The sequence below is a fragment of the Trichoderma citrinoviride genome (assembly GCF_003025115.1).
Source record: "Trichoderma citrinoviride strain TUCIM 6016 unplaced genomic scaffold BBK36scaffold_8, whole genome shotgun sequence".
Taxonomy (NCBI): Eukaryota; Fungi; Ascomycota; class Sordariomycetes; order Hypocreales; family Hypocreaceae; genus Trichoderma; species Trichoderma citrinoviride.
Genome location: NW_020194716.1, coordinates 1,528,177 through 1,552,755, shown reverse-complemented (window position 1 = coordinate 1,552,755; position 24,579 = coordinate 1,528,177). Strand labels below are relative to the sequence as shown.

The window sequence follows — 24,579 nt, the reverse complement described above, 5'->3', positions numbered from 1 at the left end:
GAGTACGCGACGCCCTGGGCGTGGTTGCCGGCGGAGCAGCAGACGACGCCGCGCCAGCTCTCGGCCGGGTCGAGATGGGCCATCTTGTTGTAGGCGCCGCGCAGCTTGAAGCTGAAGACGGGCTGCAGGTCCTCGCGCTTGAGCATGACATTGCACTCGCACCGGTTGCTCAGGTTGATGGCCTTTTCGAGCGGCGTGATCTTGCAGGCCTCGTAGACTCGGGAGGTTGCGCTGGCAATCATGCGCAGGTACTGTCTCCGTGGAGTGGATGCGTCAGTCATCTTGGACTTGGATCGTGGAGGAACAGGGACAGGGACAGGGACAGGGACACAGCGTCCGCAAGGCTGCCGGTACTCACGTCGGGGTGTCCATCTGGAAGCTGCAGGTCTTGCGGCACCAGCGCCGCGCCGTCGTCTATCGTCTCTGGCGGTGGTGACGGATTCGCGCTGTATTCTGTCAGGGCCATGTTGTGCTTCAAGGCCGACGAATTCGAGGGCCGGCGAGTGCCGTGACCAACGTCGCCGTTGGGCATTAACGACGTGCCATTGACGCCCGGCATTGTGAGAATGGTAGTAAAAATGATATCGAAAACAATGCAACCGCTTGTGCCGTTCTTTTAAGGCTTGATTTTGTCAATTGATGGTGTTGTAGAGGTGGATGGAGGAGAGAGCAAGTGCAGCAGGCAAACTGCTATCGCAAGTTGAGGGATGGTTAAGGTATGGATGATAAGTAGCCTCCGATAAATCGGACCCCTCCGCGAGTTTTTTCTCTGGAGAAAAGCTCTGAAGGTGGCGTCAGTTGCATGTGCTAGCGACCGCCCTGATGGAATGAGAGGCAAACACTATTCTTTGCTCCGGATATCGTGCCCTTTTTAAAGGCGATTAAGCAGTTGAATTGAGCTGGATTGACAGAGTATCAAGTAAGACTGCAGATGAAGTCGCAATAAGCCAAGACATACAATGTCCTGATAGGGCTCACTTCGATGCATGTCTGTGAAGAAGCTGCAGCGCCCACTGAGTCAATAAGACACTGAAGGCGCATCGATATCGGAGCCAGCCCACTTCCCCCATGTTCCCCCGCCGGTATCGATATCAACACTCGTCCAGCTGTTATCGCGACAATTTATGTTAGTACTTTAATCAAACTTAGTCCTCTTCTCTTTTGGGAGGTCAGAAACGAAACATTCATTTACTCATTCCAATGGTATCTACAACAGAAAAAGACCCTCTCAATCATATAACCCCAATATATATTCCCACGTCATCCACGTTCAAGCCACAACTCATCACACCGTTACACGATGCAAGGGGAATGGGAGCTGAACCACCATCACGCTCTGCATCATCACATATCATCTCCTCGACTTGTCCGACCTGCGAACCGCCTGCTCATACGTCGGTAGCGTCTCCGAGGAGCTCTCCGGACGGTTGCGACTCTGACGAAGACCTTCATCTCGCTCTGAGACCCCTTCCCTTTGTGGCCCGTTATACCCATCCCGACCTCTTGAGCGCTCGCCATAGCCCACGTAAGGGACACCACCACCATGACCAGGCTGATGATGCATACTGGTAGTAGTATTATTCCCACCCGAAAGCCCTGCTGAACCGGAAGCCCCCCGCGAGCCGCTCATCAAGGACAGCAGCATGTCGTTGTTTCTGGCCCTTCGCTCCGCCTTGCGCGCCTGCTTCTCCATTCGACGCTCTGCGCGGCGGCTGCCGCTGCCCATCGTTTGGGGAGGGTAGGCGGCGTAGGGAGAGGACGTGGAGCTGCAGCCGTTGTGATGATGCTCATTGTTGTTGCGATACGGGTCGCTGCGGCTGCTGTTGTAGTTGAGGTTCTGTTGCCGGTCGTGGTCGTTGCTGCCCATGGCGCGGGCGGCCGCTGCGACGAGGCCAAGGACCAGGGCCATTGTTGAGATGGTTTGATGGTAGGATTAGAGCGTGGAGTGATGAATGGACTGACGAGACAGCCAATAGGTTTTATGGTATGATGTGGAGGATTATGAGAAGAGTGTTACAGAGTCTCGGACTAATTCGACTTGGTGCTGAATCAGACAGGTGAGGTTTGTGAGGTATGTTATGAGGAACAAGAACGATGAAGCAAAGAGTGATGCAGCGATTCTTATACAAGCTGTAATGCTATGCTAACCATGCCAAATTCCAAATACCAGCAAACGCAAACCACGGCAATGACTCTTCATACATACACACGTACACGTAGTATATTGAAATCCCCCCCTTCGCACCGCCTCCTCCTGCGAGGCCAGCTAACACGTCTGAGCCTCGTTCGCCTGCCCACGTCACACGGCCTCGAAACTCCCAAATCCTAAAATCCTCCCATCTCGAATCGGTCTGCTCGATTTGGCCTAGCGCAAGTGCCGCCCCCGGCTCTGAGCCTCCGCCATTTCAATTCGGGTCGCCGCGATTCGCCCCATTTCAAATGAGCCCAAAGATCTGCCCAGGGAGAAAGATGTGGGATTCGATGATGCCTTGATGTCTGGATGCCGACATTGTGCACCGCGTGGACACGCGGTCGATCTAGGGGATTGAAGCCTAAACGAGACTCAAAAGACTGTGACGTCCATATGAAGCATATCTCAGGCACGGTGCACCTCGACGCCACAGCCACAATCAATATCACAAGTCACAACCACCGTCATGATGAGACTGACTGCGAAATATCCCAATATGCGCGAAGCACGGCAAGCCCTCCCACCTGCGTTTCCACCGTCCGCCCTCTCCCCCGATCATTAGCATCTCTCGGCCATGGCCTCTTCCTCCCAGCATGTGATTCCCCCATCGACTCCATCATATCCATGTCCGTGTAATCCAGCTGCGGTGCAACAACCTGCTTGTCTAACCCTCTTTTCCGAGATCCGGGCAGCCATCTCGACTCCCGACCCCAGATGTCGTCTTGGGGAGTCCCCCGATTGCGATAGTCGGTGGTATTCGCAGCATTGTGGTCGATTCCGTCGCTCTGCGGAAACACGTAGGTGTGATTGCCAACAAGTCCTGCACCCCACCACATGCCAAATCGTCCTCGTTCGTCTCGAGACGTCAAGGCTGCCAGAGCATTGTGCTTGATCCAGCCGAGATACGCCTGGCAGGCTGATCTGTGAGCTGCGTGGATAGAGTTGAAGCTGTTCATGTTGAAGGACTCGTGCTTCTTGAAGCCGTGCCCATCGAGGGGCCGACAAAATTCGTCCAGGTGGTGAAAGTAGATGCCCTTGAACGTCTGGCTGTCCTGCGAGCATGTGCCGCTTGCATCACACTCGTCTTCTAGAATGCCGCTCCGCCCAAGGCCTCTCCATCTAGGCAGCTTTGGGGGCCTTGCCACCGCGTCGATTGGCTGGGTCGCCTCTAGGTCCCAGCCAGTGGCTTTGATGACCGCCTGGATGAGATCATGGCCGTCCGCTAGATAGGAGGGACTCCCGGTTACTTCCCATAGCCCTCGTTGGCCGGTGAGCAAGACGCCCTGGTTGTAAGTGTACACCATCTCGTCGCGGACATCGCACTCAGTGTTACCGTGCCTCCGTCGATCAATGTGGAAGCCATCGACAAACAGGCCTGCGTCGTTGGTCATGTTGCTATTGACAAGCCATTTGTAGCCCTCGATGGCAGCCTGAAGATGCACCGGATCCCTGCCGACCGTGCTCGCGTCGGCGAAGTGCTGGTACATGGAAATGGAAGCGGAGATGTACAGCTCGTTTGTGATGGCGTTCTTGTAGGGCTCCAGACGCGGGTTCCAGACCATGCCTCCGTGACACAAGTCCGTGTCCCATCCCTGAGCCCCGAGAAGCCAGAAGCTTTTGGCCCGGCCTTGGAACGAAGGGATCCAGAACTGGCCTCGCCAAGGCAGTGTTGCCAAAGCGGCATGGATATCGGCAGGGAAACTGGCGTTGGCATTGCGTTCGGCTTCGGGGAAATGGAGGCTGCCATGCAATCGCGCGAAATTCATGGCCTCTATCCAGCCAAGCACCACCCATAATATGTCATCAAAGGCCTAGATGAAAAGTCTCTCTAAGCCAAGTATATATATATATAGCCGCGGAGGCGGGTGCAGGGACGTAAGGGGACATACCTCCTCTCTTATTGCCATGATATCCTGCTCGTAATGATAGGCAATGATATGATCGTACACGGACGAGATGAGATTCTCATGTGCCGCTCGAATACTCGGGGTGATGCCCGGGACGACCAAATTCAGCGACTTAGTGAGGGTTGACAACATGCCGGAAACAACAGTCTGGGTAACGGCAGCTGTCCAGTCTATCGCCGACGGCCAAGTGCTTTTTCCGATCTGATAGTATTCATTCTGTAATACGGCGAGGGCTGAGTAGGCATGTTGCAGGATTTCACTGCTGGCATTATCGACAGCATAGGTCCTTGTCGGGACGTGGAGAAAGGCTCTTTGTGGCTGGTGGCAGTCGGCAACGCCGCGGGCTATCACAGAGCATTTTTCGTGTTCGTATAAGCCAGGAGCGCCGACCACGACAAGCAAGAAAGGAAGAATAACGAGCGTCGTTGTGGCGAGGGCGGATCTCATGATTGAGTTGACGGAGTGTAATAGGCCATAGAAAGTGAGGTTGGCTAGAGGTAATGTACGAAACTTGTTCGGTTTCTAGGTGTTCGGTTTCTAGGTGTTCGGTTTCTAGGTGTTCGGTTTCTAGGTGTTCGGTTTCTAGGTGTTCGGTTTCTAGGTGGTGTTGTATCAAAGAGCTGAAGGTTATAGGTATGTTCGATATCAATGTGATCCGAATATAGGTGAATGTGTGAGGGGGCAGTTAGGAAGCGAGCCGATGTAACAAGAGGGGAAGCAAGTTGGTATAATGAGATGATCGATGAGGCTACGAAATAGCACATATTAGTACAGACAGAATTATATGGACAGGAACGACTGCTATTCAAACGGAGGTGGGCAGCGAGGCTGGATCAATCAACAACACTGAGAGGGTTACATGTAGAGTCGAAGAGGACGTACCCTGTATTTGCTGCAGGTTATGCCGTATAGCTCGTAGTCATCACAAATGAGAGTCTTCTTTGTGTGATTGAGAGGGTTAATAGATCAGTTAAGAGATACAGCTGACCCAAGAAGTCGTCTTCCGAATCGATGCATACTATCGCTTGTTAATGAGAAGAATAGCCATCTTCGGGCCGGATCGAGGAGGCCGATGTTTGCGGCATGAGGGGTCAGAAGGTAATAGTAGGCCATACTTGGTTGGCTGGGTATTTGATGGATGACTACAGGCAGTCATTACTGGGTAAAAGCATGCACTAAAGCTTATTCTGTCATGGAAGGCCATGAAATCATCTAACGGTGAGGTGAAAGAGCTCGAATGGATCTTGATTCATCGCCTGCAAAGACGAAAATTGTCGTCTTCAAGACTTGAGCCTCTGCCAGTGTGCGGAAACAGCATGAAGGTCTGGTTGCATTTGTACACTAATTCACCACTGCGTGTGGCTGATATTGATGCGCCTGCCTCGACAACACCGGGCTCTATAGAGTCATTGTATTCACAATAATAGAGTAAGCAGGACAGGACACAAGCCGTCTCAAGGCATCAACCCTAAGTCAATGGAGAATCAGCTTTGAGCTCATTCGGTACCTTGAGTATACAAGCTCAATGTCTTGGTTGATCAAGAGGCACACGGAGCTAGAGGGTGCATGAGCTGGTCTGGGCTTTGCAGGGATCGAGACGGTGACACTGCGTCATTTTCAAGCTCTTTTCCCTCTTTAGTCGTCCTATATCTTTAGGCTACATAGACTTGTTACAGATGCTCTCTTTGTACAACATTGGATAGAACGACATCTTTCGCCTCCCAGTGAAACCCGCGAACAAGGCACTGCGTCTCATTCGCCGTCGCGGTCGTTGTCAGGGGAGCAGTCACTTCCAATACAAACATCACGTACTAACAGCGCTGCACATCCGCGCGCACGCAGGTACTTGCAGGTACTTGCAGGTACTTGCAGGGAACTCGCATGCGCTGAACCCGCCGCGTCTCTGCTCAATTCGATTGGGCGGAGCGCACCCAAGGCGAAACCCCGCAGTGCCCCATCCGGCCTAGTCTTTGTTTACTTTCGCACCCTCCCCCAAAACAAGTCCCCTTGGGAAGTAAAAAGGATCATGACTGTCAATTTCGGCTTCCTCTTCCAGCCCTGGCCTCTTTTTTCCCACCTTTCTTTTTGCACCGCCAAAAACCTGCAAATCCCACCGCAGCAGCAGCCTCATCCCGCATCACGCCTGGCGGCTTCATTGAGATACCCGACCGCTGCACCTTCCGCCGCATTGCCAGCGCCTGCCGCCAGCGCATCCGCCCGCCTGGCGCAAATCCGCCTTGCAGCCGCAGAAAGCGCACATAATAAACCGACGCGACGCGCAGCTTACCGCCATTCATTCACCAGCCCCCGAAATAGCCATCGTCGACTCTTGCAGCTCCGGCATCGCGTGCACCAGCGCGTGGCAGAGCGATGGAGTCTGACGCAGTTACCAGATATCGTTCGCGCATTCTTAGGGAAATGAAGGCCAACCGCGAGAATCCCTTCAACTCCCCGCCCTCGTCCACCGGCCGCGCGAGCCCTACCCTGTCCTCCGTCTTCTCCGATCCCGAGGGCGAGTCCACGCGCAGGCTGCAGGAGGACATTGCCCGCGTCGCCGCCCCCCGGAAGCTGCCCATCAACTGGGACGCCGCCCGCCGCAAGTGGCCTGAGTTCTACTCCCAGCCCAAGCAGCAGACCCGGCCCCTCTTCGACGACCACACGGACACGACGCCCCTGGCCGAGATCCCGCATCTCAACACGGACAGGAAGCCTGCGCCGCCGGCAACAAAGTACATCGACGACACCACCGAGGACGCGTGGAACGGCTCTAAGAGGACCCGCGCCGAGATGCAGCCACGCGTCGAAAACGACCCGGATCTCTCACAAATCGCCTCTCGCCCGCCTGTCATCAGAGGCCTCTCTACGTATGGCCTCAACTACGCGGCCCCCCACAACCCGAGCCCCCTATCGAAGATCCTCAACCAGTCTTCTCCCAGAGAAGAGGCTGCCGAAAAGCAGCGACAGATGTCGGTCGAGGAAGCGTTGGACAAGATTCGCAGGGCGTCATCCAACCCCCGCGAGGATGACCGGCGAGTCTCCTCCCACAACCAGAGCTCTCCTAACATGTCCTCTGCCAAATCCAGCTTGACGGCGGTGCCTTCTTCGCCGCTGATTGCCAGCCCAGAACGTGACACGCCGAATGCCCACCGCTCACTGTTGATGCCGGATATTTCGCATCTTGACGACTTCCTCACCGGCACTCTGAAGTTTGACGGACAGGTGAAAAACGGGGTGCCGGTTCTTGTCAAGCACGGCCAGGTACACGACCAAAAGGTGCAGCCCTTTGGCGTGCGGTACGCCGAGGTGGACGGGATCAAGCTTCCCGAAGAGGAGGAGAAGATCTTCGTGTCTATTGATATGATCCGTGACGAGATCCTTTCTCTTCGAGAGCAGCACCAGAAGCTGCAAGAGTACTCTGCCACTCTGGAGAACGAGGTACAAAGGCACAAGTCTCGCAGGAACACAGACGGAGGCCTCAACGTGTTCAATGCAAATGCGAATGAGCAGCTACTGGCAAAGAAGAATGGTAATTATTCCCCGGTCTCCTCTCCATTCGCAATGACCGCCCTTGCTCATCTAGACCCATGCAGAACTGGAAGCCGAAGTGGCATCTCTTCAGAGGCGACTCGACCAGGCGGCACGCCGTATCAGTACTGGTCATCAGGAGAACGACACCTTGACCCAAGAGCGTGACCGCGTCATTAACCGCCTGCAGGAAGCTTGTGAAGACATCAGCAAGCTGACGCGGAAGCTTAACACTACGGAGAAGCAGCTCGAAAACACTCACAAGCAGCTTGGATCGACCGAACAGATCCGCCAGGACAATGATGCTCTACGGCGGGATGTTACGGCGCTGAAGCAGGACAATGAGGCGCTTCGAGAAGAGGTCGAGACGCTGCGGCGCGAGCTACAGCACTTCCGTCAAGAAGCCCAATCGCTGCGAACTGACGGCAAGGGCCTTCGACAGGACCAGCAGACCCTTGCCAGCGAGAACAGGACGTTGCGAACCAACAACAAGACTCTGATGGACGAGAACGAGGACCTGCAGGACAATCTGGATGGAATTCAACACGAACTCGACGCCGCTCGCGAGGAGAACGAGGCGCTCCGGCGAGAACTCCAATCATTGAAGCAAAAACAGGCGACGCTGCGCGAAGACAATGCAAACCTGGTTCGGCAAAACGAGAAATATTTCAGCGAGAACAAGATTCTTCGCCGTGAGAACGCTGGCTTTGAGCACAGCGTTCATGATCTGCATGATCGAAACCTCAAGCTGAAGGAAGAGATTGAGGCTTTGAAAAGGCAGCTGGATCACTACCGCCCGGCTGGCAAGAGCGAACCCACGCGCCAGGATGGCGAGACGGAGGAAAACATGACATCTGCTTTCTTTGTGCCCGACATCACGCTCAAGTCCAACGACGACGCCACCGACACCAAGGACATGCCCGATACAGATGATCTCGCGACAGGTGCTCACGAATCCGGACGTCGAGAGAGCAGGACTACGCAGAAGCGTGAGGCTACCGGTGAGAAGGCTGATGGACGGCACCGATCTAGAAGCAGTGTCAGGTCATCACCCTCTAAGAACAGCGGCACCGCACAGAAGGTTGCCTTTGCCCTTCCCGACAAGGCGGCCGACAAGTCGACGCAAGGATCCAAGTCTACGGTGGCCAACCAAGGCAGCAAGCGTCGCAGCCGGCTCTCAGTTCCAGAGATGGACCCCTATGGTGACGAAGATACGACCGGCCTGCTGTCCATGGATAACATCTCCCAGGATCTCGCCATATCCCTCAACTTGGATCATAAGGACGCCACCATGGGCAAAGAGGCGAAACAGGCCCGTAGCAGCAGCGGTGCGAAGTCGGCGCCCAAGATTGTGCACATTGAGTCCAAGTCACAGCCGTCCAAGAAGACGGTCTTCGTCGGCGAGACGGGTGTGCGAACCGTTAGAATCGGCGAGAGAGATGTGTGCCCTGCGCTGTCGAATAACGCTCGACGAATCCTGGACGACCTCTGCGGACACAACTGCCAGAACTGCACCGTGTGCAGCCGCATCACGGCTCACTCGGGCGTCATCTCCTCCACCGACGTGGCCGCCGGCAAGAAGCGCGTGTCGATACCGCGACCGGTTCCTGTCAGCGATCGCGGAGCGTCGGGAGGTGACCACACTGTTCGACCGGCGCACTCCCCCGGCTATGCCCTGGCTCTCGTGATCAAGGGCCTGGAAGACGAGTCGCAGCACATCCAGCTGGAACTGACTCGCCTGCAGGCTCGGTACAATAAGAGCGACAAGTCTATGGGTCGTCGGGAGAGGCAGGCCCTGTCCGACGCGATCCACCAGCTGCTGAAGCGCGTCGAGGCCAAGAACGACCAGATCTACAGCTTGTACGATGTGCTCGAGGGGCAGAAGGCTGCCGGCCAGGAGATGACGGACGAGCAGGTGGAGATGACGGTCCTGAACATTACGGGCATGACTGTGCGAGACGTTACGAGCGCGAGTGACTTGACATGGGAAGGGCTTGTGGAAGCTTGAGCCGTTTCATGGTGGTTGCTCCAAAGTGAGTGATCTGATACGGGAAGGGCTCGCAGAAGCTTGAGCCGTCTCTGGGGGTTTACTCCTTTTCTCTAAAGTCATCGGCAGAGATGTGGATTTGGAGAGTAGAACTGGCATTTTGGTTTGTTTGCTTTAGGGACACCCGCCATTGAATGCAATGGGCACTGGCACTGGCACTGGCACTGGCATTGGGATCAAGGACCACGGGGGCGTTTAACAGGCTTGATCAAGGTCTCTTATGACTCTTTTCTTTGCTCTTTTTCTTTTTGGTAGCTTTTTTTCCTTTTCACACATTGTCATTGGCATCGTGTATGGACGGCGTTTTGGGGGAAATGGATCCATGGAACGCAAAAGTCGTTCTGTTTGTGTATGATTAATTGACTCGAGCTGTCAGGCTGATTGATGCTCTTTTCTTCTTCCCTTTTGTACATTTCATAGCGAGTATGAGGAAATGGCTACGTGTTCGATGGGAGAGAGAATCGACATGTATACGAATTGAGCAATGCGACGTGAGGTAAAGACAATGGAATGTGTGATGCGCAACATGAAATAGGAGGTTCTAATGCATTCATCAACCCCAGTTGTTCTCTACAAAAGACAGCTACTTAGACCCCCTTTTTCTTTTCAAAACAAGACAACCAAAACTCCATATTATCTGACATCAACCGGGCTATATACAAGCTATCTTTCTACTCGTCGTCCTCATCCCGATCTTCATCATCGTCATCACCCTCCGCCAAATCAACATCATCCCCACTGTCCTCTTCTTCATCATCCTCACCATCCCCCTTCTGCTCATCCTCCTTCCTCTTCTTCTCATCCTCCTTCCTCGCCTCGGCAAGCACCTTTGCGCGCTCCGCCCTCGCCGCCGCCTGCGCCACGACGTACGCGCCCAGCGGCGTCTTGGCCGCGTCAAGGTCCTTGAGGAAGGCGTCCACCTGGCTGCGGTGCTTGGGCGCAAAGTCCACCCTCGCGCGCTTCTCCTCGATGAACTTGGCGTTGGCCTCGAGCTTCTGCACCAGCACGGAGAACTGCGAGACGAGCTTGGCGTTCTTGTTGCCGCTCGCCTTGTTGCTGACCTGCTTCAGCCAGCGCTTGAGCTGGATGATGACGGGGAGGGCGAGCTCGGGGAAGGAGATGGACTTGGACCAGATGAACAGGAAGCCGCTCATCAGCTCGGCCACCTCGTCGCCGATGCCGTCCTGGTAGACGCGCGTGCGGAGATAGGACTTGGGCGCTCTGTAGGAGACGGCAAAGTCCAGGGGCTTGAGCGTTGACGCCTTGGGGGGCTTCTTCATCTCGGCCGAGTTGAGCACCTCGAGCAGGGGCGAGGCCAGCGGGATGTAGACGTCGGCGGCCTGCGACAGCACCAGCAGCGAGCGGACGAGGTGGAAGCGGAGGGGGAAGTAGAGGGATGTCGGGATGAGGCGCATGGCGCCGAGGGTGACCTGCACGAGGGGGTAGATGAGCGGTCTCAGCTGGCTCTCCTTGCCGGCCTCGGCCTCCTTCAGGGGCGTGCAGTGCTCGGCGAGGACGCGGGCCCAGAAGTCGAGCGAGTGGGTGAACTGCCAGTTGTAGACCATGCGGAACGAGTTGTTCTTGTTGTTGACGATGCTGTTGCGGAGGTGGATGGCGAGCTGGCGGATAAAGGTAAAGGCCGTGGTGTAGCCAACGGCCGGGTCGATGCCCCAGAGCCCGGCGGCGGAGAACTTCATCATGTCGATGCCCGGCAGCGTGTTGTGGTTGGTGACGCGGCAGCCCTGGACGAGGCCCTGGTAGACGGCCTTGAGGACCGTTTCCCGGATGCCCTTGTCGCTGATGATGACGAGCCGGCGAATGACTCGGAAGGCGGTCACGCGGGACGAGTGGGAGCCGGCGGCTTGGGCCCACAGGTTGACCATGGACTTGGCCAGAGCCTTGATGAGCTTCTTGAAGGAGAGCAGGTACGGCAGAATCTCGACAATGGCCAGGAGCGTGACCGTAATTGTGCCATCGTCGGAGAGCGTGCTGAGGAGGTGCATGATGGACGAGATGTAAGACTTGAGCAGCAGCGACAGCGTCTTGAACTTCTTTCCCTCCGTCTGCACATAGACTTTGCCCGCCGCGGACTCCTTCACAGGCAAGTGGTGGTTCATAACCAGCGGCACCTCCTTGAGAGCAAGCAGCAGAATGTCGTTGAAGACCTCGGGGCTGTTGATGGACCATCGCTGGTCGGCCTGGCCTTCCTCGTCGGCCTCGTTCAGGTGGGCAGCGCATCGGAACGCGAGCACCACTTGTCTGGTGGCCCGTAGAGACTTGGTCTCCGTCATTGCCTTCCTCCAAGCTGCAACCTGGCTGCGGGTCAGCTCGTTGGTTTGCGCCGCCTCCTCATCCGCCTTGTTGCCCTTCTTCCTCTTCTTCTTTGGCAGCTCCTCGTCCGAGTCTTCCTCGCCGGCACTGAGCTCGTCCACCTCTGCGAGGTCTGCGTTCTCGTCGAAATCCAGCGCTTCGGGGTCGTTCTCTTTCAGGAACTTGTAGAACTCGGGGTCCTTCTCGGCGAGGCCCTTCATGGCTTCTTTGCTCATGCCAGGCCCCGCAGCATCGTCGTCGTCGTCGTCGTCGCCGCTATCATCCTCGCTGTCGCTCGCAACAGGGGCGCCGCTAATGGAAACCTCAGAGTCGCTGCCCTCGCTCGCCTCGTCCTCCGCCTCCTTGGCGTCGCCTCGCTTCCGCTTGCCCAGCTTGCCAGCCTTGGCCTTGTTATTGTCGATGATGTCCTCGAAGCCGCCCTGGAAGAAATCGTCGACGCTCATCTCGGTGACCTTCTTGACCTTGCCAGCAGGCTTCTTGACAGCGGCAGCATCGTTGCCCTCTTTTGAGCCCTTTATGAATTCCGAGTCTTGCGCTCGCTTCGCCTTTTGCTTCTCTCTGATCTGCAGCTTCTGCTTGAGCTTTGCGCCCGCCTTTCTCTTGTCCAGGACATCCTTCAGGTGCTTCTTTTCGAACTTCTTGGTCGCCTTCAGATTCTTTTTTGAGGACCCCATTGTAGAAGATTGTGTTTGCAGCCGTCGTGACGAGGCTGCGATGTGGGAATGAGGAAGGAAAAAAGAAGGACGGGAAAAAAAAAAGAAAAAGAAAAATAGATGCCGATCTGGAGATGGGAAGCGTCGCGCCTCGACGGTACCAATTGCACTTTCCAAAAATTTTCGGCCGTCGCCCACTATCGATAACAGCAGCTCCACTGACTTTTGGGCGGTCAAGGAATTCTGCCGGCTGGTCCCTGGGCCATCCATCTCTTAGCGCCCTGGAGCTGCTGGAGTCGGCGCCGTACAGCGGCTCCAGTGCTGCATCAACCGCTATCCTGCAAGCGGATGGCCTGTAGAGTGTCGTCACCACCAACCTCACGTAGCTTTACATCTCAACCTCCCGATTCTCTCCTTCTCCCGATGCCTCGCCTCATGCCACCATCATGAATACGCGTCAGAGCTACGCACCCACTCCCCACAGCTACGTCCCCAACACGAACCTGTCAGCGACCATCAACCTCGATGAAGTAGGTAAAAAGCCAGTCAAGTCCCCTCTAAACCCCTCCCCCGCTTCCCCAGCACAAGTTGTGCATGGTGATGGCTTCATACGGCCAGGACAAGGCATAGCTGACGAAAACTGCAAAAACAGGAGGTGACACTCACCACCACCCGCGCCGAGCGCGACCTCCAGGACTCCCTGGGCGAGCTCTTCAGCATCATCGTCACGCTGGACCAGCTGGAAAAGGCCTTCCTCAAGGATGCCATCCCCGAGGCCGAGTACACGGACATTTGCGAGCGCTCGCTGAGGCAGTACAAGGCGCTGCTGGCGGACGAGACGATTGCCGCCGAGTTCCGGGACCTGGAGGACTTTAAGGCCAAGTGGGAGGTACTACCCCCCCTCTTCCTCAATTCGAAGCCGAAGAAGAAATAGAAGAAGAAGAAGCATCCCCCAGCTAACACAGCCCCAAATCACAAACAGCTCGACGTCCCCCGCGCAACCGAGCGTCTCCGCGTCGGCATGCCCTCCACAACCGTCACCGCATCCTCCTCAGCGCCCTCCTCGTCGACCCCAGGCGGCGGCGGCGGCGGCGGCGGCAGCGCCGCGAACAACCCCAGCGGCGTGCTCATCCTCGAGGCGACGCAGGAGTTCATCACCTTCCTCGACGCCGTCAAGCTCGGCCTGCTGTCCAAGGACCAGCTGCACCCGCTGCTGTCGGACGTGATCCAGTCCGTCAACCGCGTCACCGACAAGGACTTTGACAACAGGGGCAAGATCGTGCAGTGGCTCATCACCCTCAACCAGATGAAGGCGTCGGACGAGCTGAGCGAGCAGCAGGCGAGGGAGCTGGAGCTGGATATCCAGCAGGCGTACCAGGGGTTCAGGCGGACGCTGACGTGATGGGGAGATTGTATGATGTGTGTTTTGCAGCCGTCTATATGTTTCTAGGGAACCCAACTCATGCCATGATAATGCGAATGATGATAGAAATGATATGCCAATGCCCGTGAGAACCATCACACCAGAAACGTCCAGAAGCTCGGATAGACAAACTCCTCCTCGAATATCCTCCTCACCTGCTCTAGCACAAACCTCTCCACCTTGCCGACATTCTTGAGGCTCTGCCGCCCGCTCTCCCGCTCCCCAATCTCGCTCTCGACCTTGATCTCCTGCAGCAGCCCGCCGAATCTCCCAGCGGGCTGCTTCTTCCCAGCCGACGACGACGCCTGCAAGTCTCCTCCTCCTGCTGTCGTCGTCGATGCCTCCTCCTCCTTCGCCGCCTCCGGCCCAACCGCAGCAAGCGCGTCATCCGGATTCAAGAAGCAAAAGTGCACCCTCTTGCGTATATGCGCCAGCACGCCCACCCCGTCAAACGTCAGCCCCGTGATGTTGAGCTTGAGCGGGATCCCGACGAAGCTCGGCATCGGGTAGTCGAGCAGGATCTCAGCCGTCAGGTTCAGCCGCACGTCGCCCGAGTAGCGGATCCGGAACACGGCCTGGACGTCCTCGACGCGGGGCTCGCGCCTCCTCTCGTTGTCCGCGCCGTTGTCGTCGTCGTCGTCGCCGTCCTCGTCATCGTCAACGGCCGAGCTGCTCGCCGGGCCGTGGCTCGTAGACGGCCTCGACGGCGGGCCCAGCGTGCTCGACACGTCCGACTTGGCCATGCTGTGCCGCTGCTGGCCCAGCTGCTGCCCCGACGCCGCGTCCTGCCCCGCCCCCAGCACCGCCTGCAGGTTGTCGATCGAGCTCAGCGACGCCTCCCGGCTGTGGTAGCTCGGCAGTTGGTCCGCCGTCGACGTCGACGACCCGACCCCCATCCACCCCGTCGCCGCCCCGAGATGCGCTCCCGCCACCGCCGCCAGCGGCGTCTGCGTGCCCGTCGCCAGGTGCGCCTGGAAGTAGCCGCTCCGCCCCTGCCCACCGACGCCCAGGATCCCCGGCGTCGACGTCCCCAGGAACGCCCGCCCGAGGTCGTGCCCGCTGAGGTTCATGCCCGCGCTCGTGTTGACCGTGTGCATGTTGGGCGTGCTGGCGTTCATGTGCGAGCCCAGTCCCAACCCCAGGCCTCCCATGTTCATGCTCAGCTCCCGCAGGCCATTCTCCCTCCTCCTCGCCTCCATCATCGCCGCCGTCAGCCGTTCCTTTTCCCTGTCCTTTTCCCGCTCCCTCTCCGCCAGGCTCTTCTCATCCCCGCCGCTCCCCCCAGCTTCGTCATCCTCGTCCTTGTCGCCCTCGTCGTCGTCGTCATCATCATCCTGCTCGTAGAAGTCCGGTAGAGGGTCCGTAATGTCCTTCAGTTCCAGCTCCGGAGGAATCGTCCCAAAGTCGAACCCGTGCACGTTGACCGACCGGATGAAGCGCGGCAGCTGCACCGTCTGGAACTTGCTGTGGATGAAGGTCCGGATGCTCTCGGCCAGCGCCTCGCCGTCCGGGCCCGTCGTCAGCGTCTCCCAGTTGAGGTCAATCGACATTAGGGTAAACTGCTGTTTGGCAACTGCAATGAGTGGTTTAATGCTGCCCAGCAGCTTTGGTCATGATATCATGGAGAGATGAAAAGGCGTGGAGCAAAGGATGAAGAAGCCTCAAGAAGTGGAAGTCGTAGAGTGAGCATCATTGATGAGTGAGTCGAGTGGGGTCCTTTAGTGTGAGTTTTTGGTAGGTGGTGAGAGGGCTGGGACTGTTGACATTCGTACAGGAAACTCACCAGAGCAAGATGCCAGCTGACCTGGATTACCTACGAGGAGATGATAGAAATAGAAAAGGCTTTAAATGATTGTTCTCGTCTAACTAATATAGCTGGGAGTGAACCGCCTGCATTTTCGTCTTCTAAAACAGCATAAAACTCCGTCTTACAACATTTAGGGTATCTCGGCGCTGCCTCGTTGATATTACCCCTACTCCGACCACGATACGAAAAGTACGCGTCGACAGCTCTGTAATGGATTTCGTAAAACAAATGAGACAATCATAGATATCTGGTACCAATACACCAACAACGCCGTGCGAAAGAATCTGCCAAAGCGCTGTTTCTCACTCGGCCCACTACTGAGCGTGAGGTTTCTCCTGTCGATTATCAAGCCTCTGCATCATCAAACCGTGCCCGACCATAATACATGTTGATCTGAGGCTTATTAAACAGATGCCAACAGTTTGGAGCTTGCAAGATGTATCTGCAGTATGATTAGCCACCAGTACCACAAGCAACGCATACATGGTAACAAAGAGACAAAGCAAAACCTTACCTTGCCATGGCCTCCCTGAATCGAGACTTGTATTCCTTCGGACTGGTCACGGTCGGCCTATTCCGGCCACCGCCTGCAAAGCCCCGGTCCTTGATCCAGCTTTCGAGCTTCTTGTCCCACGTGTACGTTCTGATGCAATCGATGATGCCCACCACCAGCTCCTTTCTCTTCTCATCAACTGCAATCATCAACGAGTAGTCCATCACGTTTTGGCGCGCCAGGAACAGCGTGTCGTTCCAAACGGACGCCCTCAGCAGCTTCTTGGAATGTTCTCGCGCAAATAGGGGAGATTCGTAAATGTACTCCACCATGTTCTCGTCCAAGAGGACTTCGTTTTGTTCGCCCGTCGACTGAATCTTGCGGTTGCGCATCGACCCCTTCAAGTCAAAGATTCTCGTTGGAGATCGGTCGTAAAACAGGTTCTCCGTAACGAGCAGGTCCAGCTTGATATCCGTGCCCGTCACCGGATTCTTGATGACGACTTGGAAGAATCCCATCATCTTTGCAATCACCGACGGCAAGTCGTGGAAGAGTGCCTCAGCCATGATGCTAAAGTATCCTGGAGCAAACCGCAAGAATGCAGACGTCTCGACTGTGGAAAGGGACTGTAAAGGGACAATCTGTTAGCACAACACAATTCTCATCGAGCGCCCCCCCCCCCGTGGTCTCCTTACCTTTAAGACGAGCCGATCATCCAGCGTCTTCAAGAAGACAGACTTTGTTTTACCGCCCTTTGAATCCCATTGCAGGCACCGCGACAATGATTCCACGATGCGCTCGGCAACACCACATTTTCGTCGAAGCGCATCAAATTGCTCCGCGTAGAAAATCTTACAAGTCATAACCGCGGCGCCTTCCTTGAACTGATACTTGAGGTGCGTGCCGGTGGCTCGGAGTAAGCTCTTCTCCAGCTCACTCTCGTCAGTGGCCCATTCTGCGCTGTCTGATGCCGGCGCCGATTTGGGACCAGCGTCCATGTCACCATCAATATCACGCTCAGCATCTCCATCATGACTGCCATCCACATTGCCGTCCACCTTGCCGTCCACCTTGCCATCCGGCACACCGTCTGCTTCACGGAGCATCGTCTGGTGGGCATCTCGGCGAATGTTGGCCAGCTTCTCCTTGTAATCGTCGCTGTTGAGGGCCAACGCAATAACGGAGCTAGGCTCATCCTCACGAACAATGATGTCCGAGTCCACAAAGATGTGATCTGTGGCATTGACAGGGTACTCGAGCGCAGGCCACCCGCTGGCTGAGCGTTCAGCCCAAAAGTTGGCCAAGTACTTCATCAGACTCATCTTTTGGTGCTTGGGAAGCTCCAGTGGGACTTCAGCATTGGAATCGGCCATTTCTTTGATGTCGGGCATATACTCATCAGTTACCGAGGGTTCGGCGTCACTACCACCGCCCTCGTCGTCAGAAATGCCCTGACTCGTATTCACGTTGGTGGTGTCTTCGTCCCATCGGGGCTGGCCATCCAAAGGTACAGCAGGCTCGCCAGGGGTTGGCGGTGCAGTCTGCACCTCTAGCTTGGCTGATCCTTCCGACTTGCCCCCTGGAAGGGACGAGGCCGCATCCTGCAATTCAATGTCTTGCTCCGTGTTTGGCTCGCTTGTCAGGGCTGGTTCGTCAAATGCCTCGTTGACGTTGTCGTACACTTGAACGATTGCTTGCGTGGACGTCTTGGGGAGCATGGGACGAGGGTTTCGCATGCTGGCCGCGCGCTTCTTACGGTCTCGAATGCGCTCCTTCTCAAACTCTCTGCTGAACTCCCTGCTGAGCTGTTCGAAATGTTTCGCCAGTGTGGTCACCTTTGATTCCCTCTTCTTCGCGACAAGACGTGGAATACTTGATCCGGCCATTTTCCCTCGGTTCTTCAACACGTTCAAGCCGAGTCGCTCGGAGAGTTTCTTCTCTGACTTGATGGAGCCCCCCTCTGACTGCTGCTCTGGCTCGGGAGACTTTGGTACAACGTCAGAGGGACCGGTCGATTTGCCGAGAGACTGCAGCCTAGACAGCGTCCGCGATGGCTGTGAAATAGTTCTCGTAATCGGAGGCGATGTGCTGGTAGTAGCAGATTTCCGTCGGGCGCCTTGTTCGGAGACCTGCCTGTGTGTTTCCACATCGGCCGGCCGCTCGCTGGACTCCTGCGACGGCCTCGGTTGCATAGATTTGTCACGCCGACTGGCCTCGACCTTTTCGCTGAGCGACTGCCCAGAGATGGACGAGTTCGTGGGGCTTCTAGCCATCCTGCCGGGTGATGCAGGTGTTTGTGCTGTTGGCGCTGCCTCAGCCGGTGTCGTTATGACCACAGGTTTGACACCATCACCGTCGGTTGTAGCTTGGGAATCAGGAATCGCGGCAGGTGCTGTCTTGGCCGACTCCAACGGCTTGATAGGCTCAGTCTTATCCTCGGTAGACGGGGCCGGGCCGTTGCCGTCCATGTCGGGCTTCTCTTCAGCCGGCTTCGCAGAGGCGACACTGGCCTCCATACTGCCGTCGGCGGGGTCCGTCGACTGCGTCGGCTTCTCCTCCGTTTCAGAAAAGGTCTGGGATGGACGTTCCTCGCTGTCTCCCGCAGATCCAGTTCCCTCCGTGGACACAAGCGATTCCTTGGACTCGTTGTCGGTGAACATCTTCTTGAGCTGTAGCATTGTAAGCTGCCGCATATCTTTGTCTCCCAAAAAATCGGCCTCGAACGTGGCAAAGATTTGGTCCCATTCGCTAGCTGTCTCCAACATTTCTCGAACGATAATGTTGAACGGAACGACCTCGTAGTACTTGGAATTCACGTATATCTCCTGTAGGCGCTGTACCATGAGGACCTGATCCTCTTTGGCCTTCTGCATCAGCCGTTCCAGCTCAGACTTGCAAGACTCGGCCTTCTCGGGGAGAACACTGTCGATCCTGATGCTCTCGAGCCGAGCTATCACAGTTGCCATGAACTTCGCCCAGCGCTCATCCATCTTGGCGTAAATGTCATTTTTGAGCTTCAAGTCGTTGCTCACTTTCCAGGTGAGTCGAGCTCGAGGGACAATGATCTCGAGAAGATCGATGGGATCCCAGTGAATACGAACACGAGAATCATGTAGACTAAAGTAGCGAACGTGGTCCTTTTGATGGTCGTGAGGGCATTCCATGGCATCCTTCATCCGCAAGCCGCGACCCCAGTAAAGGAGCTCCAGATACTTCCCAAACGAGTATTTGTAAGTAGTCTCAGACATTGCTATCTCCTCTGAGTCCTTCTGGCAGATCTTGCAATAAGTCCACATGACTATTCCATCGCCCAGTTCTGGTGACCTCGGCGGAGCGTTCGGCAGATGCTCTACGAACACGGTGATTCGGAACTGGTCGTGGACAAAAGTACGATGATGCTGGGACATTTTGCGATCGCACCCGTTGGAGTCGCAAATCTCGTCCTTGCTGTTTATCAGATACTCGATATATTGGCCGAGGGTGCAGTCCGGATCCATACTAGTGTCCTCGCGCTGCTCATCGTAGAAATTGATGCCGACTAAGCTGGGCTCCGTGCAGGGAATCTTTGTTTCAGTGCAGATGACGGAGTATAGTATGATGATGTTTTGGTGAGAGTAAGGATCAAACAAGTCCAGATTGCCCTGGATATACGTCTCCCACTGGCGAGTTTGCGTCTGGTAGTTGTAAAGCGCCTTGTCGTACTCGGCGTCATGTACGGCGTGGAGGATTTCCATGATCTGACGAGGCGCCCTCCGACCCAGCTCTTCGACCATCTCGGGCTTGATAAGCTGGAACTCTGGAGGTTCGTTCTTCTCCAGATTCTCTTCAATCATGTCCTGGTCTCTGAGGCGTTTGAGATACAGGAGGCGTCTTTCTTGCTCGCGAGCTTTCATGAGAAGATACGGCTGAGGGAACCGTACATATGGCGATGCCGAGAGAATCTTGGTTTCATACTTGGCCACCATGTCGCTGTAGAATGTCGGCATCGGGACATCATCTGGGACCTGGCTGAATGTAGAGTCGTGGGCATGAGCATCGTGCAACGAGAGCAGCTTGGGGGGTTCAGAAGGCACTTGTTCCACCGGAGGCTGCGATTGAGCTTCATCGGTGCCCCCGAAGCTCGAGCTTTCCATTGTAGTCTGTGTGGGCGCTTCGCTCTCACTCGAGGGTTGGTTGACCACAACAATTGGGCCATTTCTGCCGCCGCCGCCGCCGCCGGTCGTATGGCCAGCCGAGCTCAGCGACCGGATACTATCGTTCAATGCTTGGAAGGAATTGGACATTGAAGCGGCTTCGTTGGCATCAGGCGGCTCCACGGATTCGTCCCGTAAAAGACTCGACTCAAGTTTGAGGTTGTACACGACGTAGACCATGAAGTCGGTGATGTACTTCATCTTGGCGAGAAGAGCGTCGCTGGCTCCTCGAAGAGTAATGGTGCAGCCGAGCTCGGGTCTGCACCCAGAAAGGAAGATGTAAGACTTCTTTCGGCCTGGATAGTCATTGTTCACAAACGTGCGGACTTCAAAGGCACTGCATCTCCCGACCTGAGCTTCCAACATGTCAAGGGACTCGATGATTTTGGTCTCTGTGCAGCGGGCGACGGCGGCAATGACTGACCGCTTGACATTGAAGGCCACCGAAATGTTGGCCTCGGAGAGATACTGCAAGGCCAAGCCAGAGATGGCCTTCTCGGCGAGCAGAACCTGAGGCTTAAGGGCTGCGATCCTCTGGACCACAATTCTCAGAAACTCTTTCTCCTGTGCAATGACCGGCTCCAAGCTCATAAATTGCTGCTGGTGTCTCTGGTACTCAATCGGGAATCCGACAAGCAAGATCCTCGGGTTTGCGATTTTGCGTGGCATGCTCTTTAGCGCAAGATTCTTGGTGAAGACTATGCCGGAGATGTAGGATGTATCGCCGGGCTTGCCTCCCGGGATTCTCTTGAGCTTCACATAGGTTCGGATGTCCATGGATTCGCCGTTTGCGACGTCGGGTGATACATCGTCGGTGGCTTGTAGAAGGATAGGAACGAGCGCTTTCTGCCAGGCCGCAGGGTTGGGAATATTGTCGTCAGTTAGGAGCTGGTAGAGGAGCTTGTCGACATGCTTCAAGCTGGATTCGTTGAGCTTGGTTTTGGCAGCCTTGAGCTTCTGCAGAGAGTGGCTCCTAACCAATTGAGTGCCGCTATGGTTTGGGTGAAGCGAGCTATCTCCGGGGAACAACATCTCAGAAGACGCCGACGGCCCCTTGTAAACGGATTTGGGGCGTGGGGATCCAAAGTGATGAACGCTACCGCTGACGCTGAGATTGCGGCGTCGCGTTGTCCTACGATGGCTGGAGAAACCAGGTGCCAGCTCATCGAGTCCGAACCCGCTTCGGCTGAAGTGGCTCATTCCACTGATGCTCTTCTCGCCTCCTCTATGGCGGTGGTGGGGTTTTCTGGATGTGTTCACGAGCGCTGAGAGATTCGACTTGTCCGGCTCGTAGGAGGTGGGAGACACCTCGGTTGGCGAGTTGAGAGTCTCAAAGATACTGCCAATCTGCTGCTCATCATCACCGCTTGAGTCATCCGACATGAAGTCCGCCAACTCCGGATCAATGATGTTGTCGTCGTGGAAAGCAGGGAACTTTGTTCGTTTTGCATATTCTTCCTGAATGCCTCTCCTGAAGGGAGCTTGGTCAGGCTTAATCCTCCCGAGCAACCCATGCTTTGAATGGTGCCTCTTATGGCCGGCCGATGATTGCGGCCGAACCGAGGAGAGGGACCTCAGAGAGCGTGACGAACTCGGCCGACTCAGCTGCGGGGCGCCAATTTCCAGGACAGAGGAGGTGTTGTTCGATTCTTTGAGTCGACGGGTTGCGGGTATCGTCATCATCGGAGTCGTGACTGGCCTCGAAGACCCCGAACCCTCAAATATCTCCTGCTCTCTGGAGTGCTGCGCAAAGGACAGGGTCGCCCTCCTGGGGTCTTCTGCGCCGAATATCCTTGGTAGATAAGACTGCTCATCTCCAGAGTCCTCAGAGGCACTGGCGTCGAAGCGCCGAGTGATGACGTCCAGACAGCGCTTACACACCCTGAGAGTGCCGGGAAGGCCAAATCTGTCGCCTGGAATGACCACGGTACACTTGGAGTCAAAGATGAAGCCGCACGTCCGGCAGTGATGCTTCCTCCGGAACGCCGTGAACTGAGCTTGACAAAGAAAACATTCTTTTACTGTCTCGTCCTTCATCCAAAACTCCTTGCTTAATATCTGCCTGCGCATTCTGTCTAGCTGGGCATTCATCTGATCGGTCGCTCCCTGGTGGCTCGCCGTGGTGCCTGGGATGCGGACGTCACCGGTGCGCAAATGCTGAGGGTTGGACTCTTGAGAAAAAGAATTATGATGCACTATGTTGTGAGCAGATGTGCTAATGGGACTGGCCTCAGCCGTTCCGCGATCCACTGACGAGTCCCTCGAGGCCGGATATCTCAGGCGATTTGCATGGCTGATACGATCAATAATAGCCGGCTTCCGCCGGACATCATCGACGGGGGAGAGCAGAGACGACGCCGCAGAGGGACTTCGCGAGTGGAGAGTCTGCAACGGCGACAGAGGTGTCTTTCCCTTGACCGGGCTCAACGGGGCCTCGACGCCTCCCCCATCCATGCTGGATATGCTCTCGTCTTCTGGCGACCTTGACGGAATGCTGCCATCTGGAGAATCGACGGGAGGAAGTCGCGTTTGAAAATCGGCTCTGCTAGTGCTTCTTCGTCGCGAACCCTGGGTCCCGCTGTCTTCAGTGTGGACAGAACTACGGCTTGGCTCACGTTTTCTCGCCGAGGTGATGGTGGGATCAGCAGTCACATCGCTTGTGGCGTTTGTCGGGAGGCTCTGCCGACCAGATGGATGAGATTTAGAGCCGCCAATCAAGCTGATGCTTCCAGACTTGGCCGTGGAGGGCATCTGCGGCCGGCCGTCCGCAGGGCCGGGCGTTGTGGGAGAGACTGCATCTGGCTGCACATGCTGAGACGATGCGGTGGATGCAGTCGCCGCGGTCTCTGTGCGGCTCAGAGAAGATGTGGACGGCTTCGACCTGTGCCCCTCGCCACTCGCTGAGGACTTTCGGGCCAGGTTTTCTAGCTTGTCGGCATCGTCTTCCCGCTGAGCAGCCTTGGACGAGCTGCCGCCGCCAACCGCGACTCGAAGTCGGCTGTAGAGCCCACTGAGGCCTTGCTGCACCGTTCCCCGGCTCTCCGTGTCCTGGGGGACAACCGGAGGAGGGTTGAACTCGTTGAAAAGGGTCAGCGAATCGGTTCGGCTGGCCGTGGTATGTATCTGGTCGAGGGCTTGCGCCAGCTGCTCCTTTTCGAGACCGGAGCTTACAGAAACAGAATTGATGGAGTCACGACGGTCTCGCGAGCGGGTAGGAGAGATGAGGGAGCCGGAGAAGGAGGAGCCGTCGAGGGGTTTCGAGGTGGTGAGGTGGCTCGCCATGGTCGAGTATCACGGGCAAGACGGAGAATTATCTGCGAGTCGGCCGCACCAGATTGTGTTTTGAATCAGACACTTTCGCTATGCGTGTTGTGTAGAGACACAGGCATGGACCTGGGAAGGGAGAGAGGCATGTAGATACGAGCAGGTAAGGTATGAGCAGGTGCTTGGTATGGAAACACCGGCCCGCCGCTCAGACGACTATTTCCAAGCGAAGGCGCATCCGGAGTGTCGCTAGCATGGTGGTGTAGGAAGGATGGCGAGGAGAAGCCGTCGACAGCTCGCAGGCAGCGTTCCAGAAGGCCTGAGGCGAAAGCGTTGAGCCTGCTGCGTCAACACCTGAAGCCAAGCTCCTGCGATGCAGCCGCGGGGAGCTTTTTGTGCGCTGCCGCTGCCCCTACGTCAGTCCGGCATGCAACTCGGACACGCAAGTACTCTGCGTGCTATCGGGGGCGCTGTAGGTACATACACGCAGGACCAGGACCTGGATCTGCTGGCTGTATGCGTAGGTATGTAGGGGTTGTGTAGGCTGCAGGCGGGACTATGCGAGACAGCGAGCAGAGAAGGCTGGAGATGCGGGTGGAAATGCAGGCAGAAGCTCGTCTGCGAGGGGCTCACGAATGTCGTCAATGATTGGGAGGCAACGAGGCACCGCCCGATCTGGCAGATGCCTGACGAGGAGCTGGAGCTAGTGCTGCGCGCGGCCTAGGCGGGAGACGATGGTAGGACA

The 24,579-nt window shown here is 56.2% G+C and overlaps 7 protein-coding genes across 7 annotated transcripts in view; 2 read left to right on the top strand and 5 right to left on the bottom strand.

Annotated features, from left to right (window-relative positions):
• Positions 1–562, bottom strand: part of BBK36DRAFT_1203418 (hypothetical protein) — a gene marked incomplete at both ends in the record, with an annotated part of 1,871 nt that extends 1,309 nt beyond the window's left edge. Inside the window, 2 exons of the mRNA XM_024897268.1 lie at positions 7–251; positions 359–562. Of these exons, the coding sequence (XP_024749323.1) occupies positions 7–251; positions 359–559 (446 nt within the window). The remainder of the gene's footprint in view (positions 1–6; positions 252–358) is intronic.
• A 741-nt stretch (positions 563–1,303) lies between these two features.
• BBK36DRAFT_1203414 (hypothetical protein) lies at positions 1,304–1,909 on the bottom strand (the record flags this gene model as incomplete). Its single annotated transcript, XM_024897267.1, has 1 exon — positions 1,304–1,909. One exon carries the CDS (start codon positions 1,907–1,909, stop codon positions 1,352–1,354), a length of 558 nt encoding a protein of 185 aa, XP_024749322.1. The 3' UTR covers positions 1,304–1,351.
• Positions 1,910–2,655: 746 nt separating this feature from the next.
• Positions 2,656–5,211, bottom strand: BBK36DRAFT_1169679 (glycoside hydrolase family 76 protein; the record flags this gene model as incomplete). Its single annotated transcript, XM_024895348.1, has 5 exons — positions 2,656–2,776; positions 2,861–4,002; positions 4,081–4,360; position 4,981; positions 5,118–5,211. The coding sequence occupies 5 exons, from the start codon at positions 5,209–5,211 to the stop codon at positions 2,656–2,658; spliced, it is 1,638 nt and encodes a 545-aa protein (XP_024749321.1).
• A 1,257-nt stretch (positions 5,212–6,468) lies between these two features.
• Positions 6,469–9,631, top strand: BBK36DRAFT_1160115 (hypothetical protein; the record flags this gene model as incomplete). Its single annotated transcript, XM_024894264.1, has 2 exons — positions 6,469–7,624; positions 7,689–9,631. 2 exons carry the CDS (start codon positions 6,469–6,471, stop codon positions 9,629–9,631), a joined length of 3,099 nt encoding a protein of 1,032 aa, XP_024749320.1.
• A 710-nt stretch (positions 9,632–10,341) lies between these two features.
• Positions 10,342–12,675, bottom strand: BBK36DRAFT_1120356 (Noc2-domain-containing protein; the record flags this gene model as incomplete). The annotated part of the gene is made up of 1 exon (XM_024890687.1): positions 10,342–12,675. The coding sequence occupies one exon, from the start codon at positions 12,673–12,675 to the stop codon at positions 10,342–10,344; it is 2,334 nt and encodes a 777-aa protein (XP_024749319.1).
• A 425-nt stretch (positions 12,676–13,100) lies between these two features.
• On the top strand, positions 13,101–14,056 carry BBK36DRAFT_1121156 (ESCRT-1 complex, Vps28 subunit; the record flags this gene model as incomplete). The annotated part of the gene is made up of 3 exons (XM_024890793.1): positions 13,101–13,184; positions 13,307–13,543; positions 13,637–14,056. 3 exons carry the CDS (start codon positions 13,101–13,103, stop codon positions 14,054–14,056), a joined length of 741 nt encoding a protein of 246 aa, XP_024749318.1.
• Positions 14,057–14,170: 114 nt separating this feature from the next.
• On the bottom strand, positions 14,171–23,852 carry BBK36DRAFT_164580 (1-phosphatidylinositol-3-phosphate 5-kinase; the record flags this gene model as incomplete). The annotated part of the gene is made up of 6 exons (XM_024897760.1): positions 14,171–14,920; positions 15,215–15,650; positions 15,861–15,890; positions 16,010–16,089; positions 16,399–17,003; positions 17,073–23,852. The coding sequence occupies 6 exons, from the start codon at positions 23,850–23,852 to the stop codon at positions 14,173–14,175; spliced, it is 8,679 nt and encodes a 2,892-aa protein (XP_024749317.1).
• Between the last annotated feature and the right edge of the window lie 727 nt (positions 23,853–24,579).